The 11,818-nt window shown below is 43.8% G+C and overlaps 1 protein-coding gene across 1 annotated transcript in view; it reads right to left on the reverse strand. All coding sequences in view use genetic code 11, as the record gives it.

The window, feature by feature from the left end:
* Positions 1–1,223: 1,223 nt before the first annotated feature.
* Positions 1,224–11,818, reverse strand: part of EGR_07447 (1,5-anhydro-D-fructose reductase) — a gene marked incomplete at both ends in the record, with an annotated part of 34,911 nt that continues 24,316 nt past the window's right edge. The window contains 8 exons of the mRNA XM_024496696.1: positions 1,224–1,266; positions 1,349–1,431; positions 1,502–1,664; positions 1,739–1,962; positions 2,209–2,325; positions 3,883–4,050; positions 4,776–4,850; positions 7,727–8,073. Of these exons, the coding sequence (XP_024348902.1) occupies positions 1,224–1,266; positions 1,349–1,431; positions 1,502–1,664; positions 1,739–1,962; positions 2,209–2,325; positions 3,883–4,050; positions 4,776–4,850; positions 7,727–8,073 (1,220 nt within the window). The remainder of the gene's footprint in view (positions 1,267–1,348; positions 1,432–1,501; positions 1,665–1,738; positions 1,963–2,208; positions 2,326–3,882; positions 4,051–4,775; positions 4,851–7,726; positions 8,074–11,818) is intronic.

Raw genomic sequence — 11,818 nt, forward strand, 5'->3', positions numbered from 1 at the left:
TTGTTACAAATTTCGTAGGTTGAAGGCACAAACATTTCATGTGCTGACATTCCCTCTTCACAGGTCACCACCCGAGGCGATTCAGGGCCGTCGTTTTTCTCAGGCGTCCGACGTATGGAGTTGGGGTGTGACGGTGTGGGAGGTGTGGAGTGGGGGAGCGGAGCCCTGGTCCGGTCTCTCCTCTGACGCTGTACTGGCTGAACTTAGGGCTGGGCACCGGTTGGCCTGGCCTCGGACCACCTGCCCTCGACGACTTTACCAACTCTTGCTGGCTGCATGGCGTATGGCATAGTAAGGTTGCTCTCAATCCGGCTCCTTCGTTTTCGGTGTTACTGATCACGCAACAGGCAGGTAACAAATACCTGCGGCATTGTACCAGATGCACCAGACAGACGTGCCCTTTGCCTTGCGTGAAAATGAAGAGGTGCGTGTATGGTAAGTAGACCTTGTATACGAGCACGCGTGTGATCTTCCATCGGTCAGGCGCGGATCAGACCGCTATTTTATCTGCATGAGTGCTCTTCATACCCACTGAAGAGATGCGGATGTGCGTTCCTGCTACATTTGACGTAGTGGAGGGTGTTTCTCGGTGAATGATCCAAAATATGCGAAATAGACCGAGGGTCTAGTAGCACACAAGCATTCTCTTAGCGATCCCACCACTGCTATTTGCCCGAAACGGTACCAAGACTGTTGGAATACCAGGCCGCGGCCTGTCCGGTCGTCAGTTATCTTCATGCAGGTCGAGTCGTGCGCTCGGAGCAATAGGACTGCTCCACAGAGCTACCTCTTTCTTGCATCCCCTCTTCGCGTTCATAGTGAACATTCTTCCGTACAGGCATAGCTAGTCACGATGTAGGGTAAGCCTGCACAATCTTTCATAAGCGGCAGAAGTTGAGGTGAGGTCAACTCGACGACTTTTCCCACAGGCCGAAAGGGTGAAAAATTTAGAGCAAGATGGGTAGGCAATAACTTGAGAGGTTAGACATAAAAAAGAATTGTAGAATTCCTTCTTCAAAGATGTATTTTTTGATCAAAATGCGGAAGCAGTTGTCATTAACTCCTACTATATTAGAGAAAAATTTCCAACGAGAAGTAATGGCTGCACTAGAAAGTGAGCCATCATTCAATATACTATTTTAAATACCTAGGCATACAAAAGATGCATAAAAGGGACAAAAATATATCCTTGTCTACTTGGAATGAATTTGAAAGACACGCAATTAATCGTCATCCGCAAACGGGAACTCCGGGTGCCGTCGCATGCTAAAAGGAAGGGATTCGTAACGCTTCAACACTACTCAATTAATTAGAGGCCCTAATAACACAAAGAATAGCAGTAGCTTACGCGGCCCCTTTCAGCACTCTACTTCCGCCTCCAAGTTCTTCCAACCGTCTCATATCCTCCTTGCTGAGTTCAAAGTCAAATACCTGACAGGAAACAAAAGGCGGTTCTCACGGTGAATTTTCAAAATGACAAAAATGGATTGTTGTTTCTTACTTGTAAGTTTTCAGCTAATCTGGTAGGTGTTTTGCTCTTAAAAATGACACAAAGGCTGCGCTGAAGTCCATGTCGGAGGGCAATCTGAGCTGGTGTCTTGCCATACCTCTTGGCCAGTTCGAGAATCAATGACTGCTCCATTAGCGGAATGACTCCACGCTTGCTTGGAAAGCAAATGAGCTTGAAATGCGTGTCAAAGTAAAGTAAATTAGCGGAGAAGTGCCATGACAGACTCACAAATGAAGGTACGGACAGCCGAGGGTGAAGTAGCCGGTTACTGGGATACCTCTCGTATGGGCGAAATCGATGAGTGGCTGATTGGGAAAATTGGCGTTGGTTTCGATTTGCAGCATCGCAGGTGGAATGTGACAATTTGTGAGGATCCTTTCAAGCTGATTGGTGTTAAAATTTGACACCCCAATTCGGCGACACAGCCCCAATGACACCAGATCCTCCATAGCCTGTAGATTAGAATTAAAACATACTGCTACTGAATATAAATAAGTAAAAATATTTTTGTAGGAGATCGAATGCTATGGAACTCGCCTTCCAGGTGTCTAACAGATCCACCTTGTCAAACAGCGTGTTGCCAGTCGCATCTTTCGGTACCATGACGTCACCAGACTATAGAAAATAGTGAAGAAAAACCCAATAAAATCACCCAAAATGAAAATGGGTTTGATCAATGTAGGGACAGACTTCGGTACCTGATATGGAACTGGCCAGTGGATAAGATAGAGATCTAGATACTCAACCTGGAGCTGTTTTATGGATGCTTCACAGGCAGTTTTTACCAACTCCGGACGGTGAAAAGTGTTCCACAGCTAAAAAACGAAAGGTATGTCAGTTTCCATTCGGAAACCGAATTTACCAACGGAAATAGCAAAGTAACCCGGATCCCATGAAATTCCCACTAATTTAGTAACGCCACCTTCATGAAAAAAATTTCTAGAACCCTTCAATATTCTTCACTACAGCACAAAGCTGTTGCGACGAATATTACCTGAGTCGCCACCACAGTCATCAGGAGGGCGGGAAAGGGGGAGAGGAAAGCAGGATTATTTTTTCTATTAGCTGTCACACCTTCAAAGTCACGATAGCACACAGCCACTGTTATAAATCAACCTCAGAAGCTCGCCTACGCTGATGCTGACTGAGTTCGATTTGACGGCCTTTTGGATGTGTTATTAGAGAGAAGGTGTCAGTGAAATAGGCGATTCTTGAGTCTGTCAAACGTGGATCAGCACCGATGTCAAAGACGGAAGAATGTCAAGGAATGAATGCAGAGTTTTCTAGAAAGGTCAGCGACCCCGGAAAACGCTTCTGGGTCAATTGTGAAGAGGTTGCCTGCTTATCTAATTCTGGCACAAATTTGAACGCTTCGGAACCCGTGCGCTCGTTCAGCCCATTTGATTTGCCAATGTCATGCACAGATAGATGGACAGTGCATGGAAAGGAAACCACCTAGTCTCTTCAGTAGTCAACCAGCAGTCACGTACGCATACGCTGCATCCCCCCACTTATTCCATCCGCATTAAAGTTTTCGTCTCCTTCAATTACTTAGGTTGGAAACTTGGCAGGAGCAAGTCCCCCTCATAAGCACCGCTTTTTACGAGGACAAACACCTGAAGTATCGAAATTTTGGCGTACAGTGGGTATTGAAATGGCTTTGCGCCTCTATGAGGAAGTGGAGCAAGACGTTCTAGGATGGCTTCACCGTTACTAATGCAACGGTTGAAAACTGTAAAGTGCTACCCAACCCTCAAAACCGTTCTTCCTGTCTTCTATTTATTTGGAGGTCCTGGGCTAATAGATGCATATATCCATTGAGGCCAGAGCCAAGGGCAACCAGTATTGAGATCGTAATTCAACAGACTGAAATCTCCGAAATCTCTCCGAAAAGTGTCTACAGTTCTTCCAGAAAAGCATGCCAAAAAATTACAGCTCTTCCACTGGCCAGAAATTTGGAAGGCGAATTAACACAAAACTGACAATGTGGCAGTCGCGAGCGAAGTTGACCGAGACAAAACGATGGCGAACATTGTCAGAGTAATCAAGAAAAGATGCGATGTAAAAGATACTGAAACTATTTTTTATCTCGGGAGATGATAAATTATCAATCCGGAAAGTACTTCACCGCTGACACCACCACGCGAATGTGAATTCTACGACTCCTTCGTAGAAAGCACATACTCAGAAAGTAAACTGGGCAGTTTTGAGGTTAAACGCCTCAATAAAAGTGCCTCGGGTGCGTTACTTTTTTACCCTTTCCAAAAAGGAAATTCATCATAAGAGGACCTTAACATTTACATTTGCAAAATCCAAAAATCAAACCGATGCCAGATGGGAAGGTGATTAAATTACGAGACTGAAAAACCTACCTTTGAAGTGATGAAGAGGTCTTCTCGCGCAATCCGTCCTGAGTGGATCCAGGCACCCAAGTGGTCTCCTATCTCGGTCTCATTTGCGTAGAGGTGCGCACAATCGTAGTGGCGATAGCCCAATTCAAGAGCCGCATTCATTGCCGTCGTGAGGTCACTGCCCTTCAGCTGGGATGGAAGAGAAAGTCGAGAATCGGCTTCCAACCTGTTGGTATACCTTTAGAAATGTTGCAATTGTTTGTGTCAGCACTTTTTAGGTTCTTTCAAGTTTTAATGAGAGGGACTGAAGACGGTGGAAAGACATGAGGTATTCACGCCGGTGCAACCGTTGTCGAACGTTACCACCAACTTGAAATCAATTGAAAAATATTAATTCCGCGGTGGATTTCGAATGCAGTTGGAAACGCAGCGATAACAGCAGTCATTAAAAAGAAGGCAGTGCCCTACCTCTTTCTTAATGATTTACCGCAGCACCATGAAGTCAGCACATCCAGACGCTGGAGACGGTTGTCACAACCCGCATCAAAAGATATAGCATAAGCACTTCAATGAGACTTAGTGTCTCTGCACACAGACCGCACGAATAACGAGGAGAAGCAGGGCCGGGCTTTCATGATCATGGCACTCCTAGCTCTAAAATTTTAATTAAGCTCCTGGGATTTCTACACTCAGTGTTTCGTCACGAAGATAGTGGCGTATGGTGCTGGTGCGGTCAAATATTATTCACGCAAGAAATTCTTTTAAAATAACAGAAACTTCCCAAAACGTATCTCAATGAGCAAATAAAGTGATTATACGGCAAGAAAAACCTCAAAAATTGAACCCTTTCTGACAACCATTGATTTCGCTTATAAATCCGATAAGGAAAAAGCAAAAAATGTTTATAACATTACCTTGAAGGTTCCTATACCGATACAAGGAATGCGAAGACCGTTCTCTGTTTTCAGATCGGGAATATGCACAGGATCCTGCGGAAAAGAAAGTGGGAAAAATAAATGCCCCGAAGCAACCGAAACAAGGAAAACCGATACTTCATTAATATTTCTCTTTTAAGAAAGAAAAAATAGGTGCGTATTTAATGCTGGAAGCGACTGGGAGTCTTGAAGACGGTATCGAAAATTCTGGAATTTTTAATTGGTCTAAAAACGACCAATGAATTTCGGATCTTGGGAGCGTGAGAACCAATAGGAGTCATGAAAACAGTTTGGAAAGCGCAAGATTTACGAAAGAGGTTTCTTTCATTCTTCCTTTATAGCAAAGATCACTCAACTCCCATAGCTAATGAAATGTTATTTTCTGTTTCAACTGACTCCGTATCACCAAAGGCAATCATGGGTCTAAAAGTGCGAAGAAGATTACCAAAAACGGAAATTTGATGGTGAGAAAGTCGACTGGCATTTTGGCAAGAAAATACATCAATTTTTGCATCCAAGTAGGGTGAGATTGCAAAAAGAAAATAAAGACACAAACTGGTCGCATTTTAAGTAAGAAATAAATAAACAGGCAACGAAAGCACGTAGTGTAAGCGCGTAAGGAAGATTAATCTGCGTTTCCTGTGCGCGTCGGCCACAGAGATACCCATCGGATAGGCCAGGAAATGTCAAAACAGTTGGCGTAAATTTTAAACCAATTAAGATGTGAGACAAAAAAGGAGGTTTTGGCACTTTAAGTGAAAAAAGGAATCTATTGAAAGGTGATACGATATTCCACTGAAGTGAAGTGATGAGTGAGAACGCTCTCTGGGATACAATGACCTCTGAAAGCCTTTTACAGCAAACGTAAAGACAAAGACGAGGATTAGTGTCGAGTTCATATGGATCACAGTAATGAAAGATAACACTACATTAACTCACCACGTGGTGAAAAGGAAAGCGTGGCAAAGGTTAACACTTCGTGCTCCGATCTGCCTCTTGGATGTTGTGAGTGAAGCCGAGGCTTTCGACGGTGCAAGTTATTTGATCCCCATTCTAACCTATCCATCCCATACCTTCCACCCCACCTCTCCTGTTTAGCTAAATCTACCTGCCAAACTAATTTGAAATATGGGAGGGAGGAAAGAAAAAACCTGAAGGCGCAGTAAATTCACTAACCACTTATTGAAGAATTTCAGCGGGAAAAACTTCAAGTGAATGATGAAGCTTGGTTAGTTAATAAAGCAGCATTGGATGGTGTCTCGGTGATTTACAACTTGGTTTCAATAATTTTCCGACTTTCAAAATTGGTTAGGAATAGTGAAGGTGAGAGGGAGGGAGCAATAGTCAGTCCTGTCCGAGAGTGTCATGTGACCGTTTTCATGTAACAAGTCAGCTTTTCTCGCAGATTAGTAGGGATAGCTGTCATGCCATGAGGTGAGAACGGCTACAAACCTCTCGCACACACACACAATGAGCACAACTGAAGGAGGATCCGGACACCGCGATACGCTGGGTGTTGTGGCCACACAGTGCGTCCTAAGGACACTAAAGCATTTCCGTGGGATAGTTGCTCAATGGTAGGTATAAGAATTCGGCTCTGGACGTATGTCCGTGAAGTAGATGAAAAGAATCGAGGGGGTCATGCTACCGATGAGAAAGATGCGAACTGATCTGATCATCGAGGACAATGAAGTCATGACCACGAGAGGCCAAAGAAGAATTCTGGGAGCTAAATGTGCCTATTTAGGCCGTCTATGCTCCGATTCATGACAGCCTTAAGTTCAGTAATGTGTGTTTCAATTGCCGACAGATGAACATGAGTTCGGGGACCACACCACGAACAAAACCTTCTTCTTGTCCTAGGACTAGCCAGAGAATGTTGATTACTTTCCCTCACCTTCACTGGAAGCTGACACAACAACAAGTTATCCTTCAAGGCATGCCGGAGACAACACAACCGTTTTTTTTCAACGAATTCTTCGTTTTCTTAGGGCTTCATCTATTCAACTTCGGATAGTATTTACATCAGTTGCCAGAAAAAAGATGCTTCTGAAGTATAACATTTTCGGACACATAAAAAACCCGGAGAAATAATGAGAAAAATCATTCTTTCCTAAGAAGCTCCCGATCAGTTAGACACCCACCTTATTCTTTAACACTTCTGACTGAACTTAAGTTAATGAACAGCAGAAAATTTCTGCCCAGAGTGAAAGAAAAGCAGCATTTTAAGGAATAATAATGGCAAAATGAAGTGTTTTCTCGAAGCAGTAAACAGAACAGTGGCTAAGTGGGACTAGCGAAACATCGGTGGCACGTGATCCACGTCGCCTAACCACAACAACGCGAATTAGTCTCTCATTCATCAATCCAAAAGGTTCTTCAAAGCCATACTTATTTAGACGTATTTCTTCGCTCCTCGTAGTCGTGATGGAAGCCAAGCAAACGTCGGGAGGGCTCCGTACCTGGTTAACCAGCAGTAATCAAATGCACACCTTTCTTATTACGCAAGAGGGAAGTTACGAAAAACTCCTACCAACGAAGGTAAAGCAGTGCCCATGGCACGCAAAAGGACACAAAATTTGCCTTCAAAATAGAATTATTCTGAGGAAAAAGGCATGAATAAAGTGAGAGCTGGGAGATGACATTAATTCCTTTCAAGTGGCTGACGTCATTCACAACCATTCAAAGACATCAAAAGAAAAGTAAAAAAAAACCTGGAGGCACACATAAACACAATAAAATCACATCTTCTTCCTTTAATGCCAACAAGTGAAATCATCGTATTTACACCAAGTTTTAATAGGCGCAGATAAAGTGGAAAACAAAAGATGGAATTAAAAGCAGGGAGGGAGGAAAGAAGGGGTGAAAAAGCGAAGTTATGAAGAGTAGATAGTGAGGAGTCAAGATCAGCCATAGATGAGAAAATTGACCGCCCTCTCAACCGACCACTCAGCCTTCTCCAGGGCTGACCAACAGACCTCCAGATCGGTGCACAGCTGAAGCCGCACCAATCGGCGGAGGAGGAGGAGGCGCAAAGCCACCTTGACACGCCAGTCACGAGCCTCGGGTGCCATCACATCGGTAAGGGGAGGAGGTGAGTGTAAGTAGATGATGTCGCGCGCGGTAGGCGAGTTGATGGCACAATTGAGAGCTTCGCGGGCCTCCGCTGGACTACAGCCTCCAGGGAGACCACGCACGACCATTTCCACTTCTGCCTCATCAAATTTTGTCATCTTGGGGGGAAATGTGGTAAAGAAGGAGGGCGTTTCACTCGATTCTACCAGAGAAAAACAATAAGGGTGAGTAAACTCAATCTTAAAATCCACTTCCTGTAGATTGACAACAGCCAGCAATATGAGGAGCATCTCATTTAATGCACGACTTCCACTATTACGGGTTCGTATGAAATGAGATGCTGCCTTGGCGGTGCCACAGACCGTATCTAGCATACACGACTACCCGCGACACCTCGCCTGCCTAGGCTGACAAAGTTCCGCAACCTCTTCAAAGACAGCCCCTCAAAAGTCTGCAATCATTCTCGAAAACTTGTAATCGCTAGAAATTAGCACTCGCGAGGTACCAAAGCAACTCTTTACAAGTTATTCTGGGATGGTTCAGGTGCACTTCTATGTCTAGACTGCAGGCGGAAACCGTTCCCCATCAAAATGATTCCATGTCTTTGCGATTACAAGTCACGATCCCCTTGAGTCAGAAGAAGCGAAGGGGGGAGGGACGGTGGCGCATCGACAAACCTTACGACTGCCACCGCCTCTTTCAACTTGGTGTGAGGGTTGGGACACCCTGACTATTATACGGCAGGAGCATAAATTCTCATCCATTAGAACGCACGCACAGCAGGAGAATGAGATTCGCTAAATTCGTCCATGAGTGAATAAGATCACTTAAAAACGGCTGCTGGTTGGCACAAGTAGAGGCCTCCGGACACTAAACTCCATGTCCCAACCACGAGGATTAAAAAAGACATCTTAAAACCCAATTTAAGATGTCGAGGTGTGAGTGGTCAACCTGCTTTGAGTCCAATGTACTTCAATAAGGGTTCGAAGAATGGAAGGCCAATTACATACGCACCACAGGAATACACAGATTACGGTGGTAAGTAAACCAAACACTTACCCACTTCAAACCAATGGAGACAAAAGACACGTGAACTTGCCTGAGAGTTGGTGGGGGGCGGTTGATTGTGCAGATTGCTGAAATGAAAGAGATAGATGATAGTAGTTAGAAGTTGAAAGGTGAGTGTGGACAAGTAGTGTTAGCAGCGATCAGGGAAAGAGGGACACATCGTGGAGGTGGGAAGGCAAAGAAGCGCAAACGACTAGAGGCAGGAGAGGCGAAGAAAATGAATGCTTGATTAAAAAGCTCGTTTTAGTCATCGCAAGAAAGCAGAGGAATCAGTGAATAATCTGGATGCAGATAGACGGAGAATCCGGCAATTATTTTGTAGTGGATTTTTGAGAAGCTAATCTAAGATTTTTTCTTTCTCCAACCAAACAAATTTCCATTCTTCCGTTTCATTCAAAATAAAGGTATCGTGATGCGTAATCAGTGAACTATGATGGTGATAAGGACACATAAGCTTGTCGCACACTGAACGGAAAGAACACCAGACCGAAAATAGGCGTCTTTCTGCTTGTAGGTGGGAGGGAATAAAGGTAGTAGGTTTCATGAAAAGATGGAAATTTAGGTCTCAATAGGAGAGCAGTGGGAACAAACGGATTCCAAGAAATAAGGCGTTGGTTGATTTAGGAAGACAAGACAATGAAGACAATTGTTGCGATTTACTTGGCGAAGTGATCGTTGCTTTCCCATCTCTCCACCCTGCCCAATAAGACACGCTTAATTGCAAATCTCCCTTTCACGAAAGGCTCCTTCTTCAGGGGGTAAGGAAAACGGACTTAGCCCCAGCCACATACGTTTTCACGCCAGTTGGACCACAGAAAAAAGGACATGGAAAACAGTCGCGTATTCAGGGTAGCACATAGCTTTCTTGGGCATGAAATGGTGCATACTTCAGAACCGCGGGGCAGGTAGGGCGTGGATCATCTGGAATTAACTAACAATGTCTTCATTCAACTACAAAAGTCTTCACGCCATAAGTCAGTCGAAGAGCAAACACCTTAAAGGCGGAGTTCCCTGAGGATAGGGAAACTTGATTGTTAGCGAAGATTATCATCACTCGTCTTAATTCCACCAAAAATTTCTCTTCTTAGTTAGAGTGGGCGACAACCCATCTCTTGATCACTCGCAAGCTGCTCTTATCAGGCCAATTTGGAATGGTATTATTCCAATCAGGAATAGAGGCTCTTCCGCAACATGATGCAACTCTCTTCGAATGGTTCATCATCAACATTAAACTGTTGGCGTTGAACCACCTCGGGACGATTCTTTGTGCTATCGCCTAACACACCTCCTCCAAACGCCAGACAATAAACTTGACGAGAAGCCTGCTTCTCCATCCACGAAACCGAGGTTAAACTGGTCTTCTAAAGCAAAAAATGTTGAACCCCGTTTACTTGATTTTGATGGTATGAGGAGTCAGAATGAGAGTGAAAAGTAGTGTGAGGATGAGCAATAAAATGCAATTACATCGAAATACTCCAAAAGGCACCGAAACTGCTTTTCATTTAGCACTAAAGTGGGATAAAGCACGGCCGTCTTATTCCAAAGGAAGGCAAAAAAGCCTAAAAACGCCAAAACAATTGCGAGAAACTTGAAGGGCATGGCTAATTGAGCGGCACTTTGCTGGAAGAAGAGGAGGAAACCATCGACATTCAACAAAGGCGGCTGTAAAATTTTTGGCCACCAAAATAAAAACGAAACATCAAAATCAATTAATAAAGAGGAGATTTAACGACTTCTCAGAAGTGAGCAAAATGAAGGGAAAAGCAGAAGACAAAATTAGCAGTGGGTACGACTTCATGCTGAATCGCAGAGAACTGGCAAGGATGAGTGCTTCCTCACGAACAACAGATCATCTTCTGATGGCACAAAGCGTAGTCAAGTGTTAAATAAGGACTTCACAAGAAGTGACAATTTGGTCAGACTTCAAAGTAGTTGTGGAACGTTGCAAGAAGGAGCTTTACAGTGAGGCGATGTAAAAATATTTGCAAGTCTTATGAATTCAAAAGAAAATCTGCTCAATCCTGCAGAGTAACCAGATGCCAAAGATGAAGTAGAAAAGATGAAAGGGAAAATTTGATGGAATTAACAAAAACTGGTCAAAAAGTGAGCAGCTTAAGTGACAGCCAATGGAAGTCGGTCAAAAGAGTTGAAAGAATCGAATAAAATTCGCATTTTTTTTCTCAAAAGTATTTCGAAAACTTTGACCACAAAAAATGACTCAAAAAGCAAGGCAAGTTACATGACCAAACGTCACAAAAGTTAGACAGACATGCCCTACGAAATTATCAAACCCTATTGCCACCGGAGGAAAACCATAGCCTACCACCTACTGCTTTCATCAGCTCAAGTTGTGCGCCAATTAAGAAACAACAAAAAAGGTTCAATTTCCCTTCTCCGAGGAAGACTATTCCTTATCTGATTTATTATTTTAAGCATGACTGACCTTCTTTTAATACAGGATTTGGTGCAACATAAGATGCTAATTAGGAACGCCAGTCACATATATGTGACGGTGATAGGGAACGTAATAAAAAGCAGCACAAATCAAACCCCAAATCAAGAGTCAAACTAAACTACTAATTAGCGTGTGTTTTCCGACCTTTGAGTAGAAGGGAGGCGGGGGAGAGGTAAGAAGGATCAATCAAGCAAGTGAGCAGGTAAACAAGCGGGCAGGAATGCCATTTTGCCCCCGGATGAGATGGGAGGAGAAAAGTTGGGATGGTTAGAAGGGAGGGATGAGAGATGAGAATATAGGCCCCTCCTGAGAACTAACAGCCCCAACTGTTGGAGCAAACCTAGAAACATAAAAAGAGACCCTGTGAAGGAATTGAGATGAGTTAAAAAATAAAAGAATGGACCGACGAAATTTTTTAAATGAA

Source organism: Echinococcus granulosus (assembly GCF_000524195.1).
Source record: "Echinococcus granulosus chromosome Unknown EG_S00077, whole genome shotgun sequence".
Taxonomy (NCBI): domain Eukaryota; kingdom Metazoa; phylum Platyhelminthes; class Cestoda; order Cyclophyllidea; family Taeniidae; genus Echinococcus; species Echinococcus granulosus.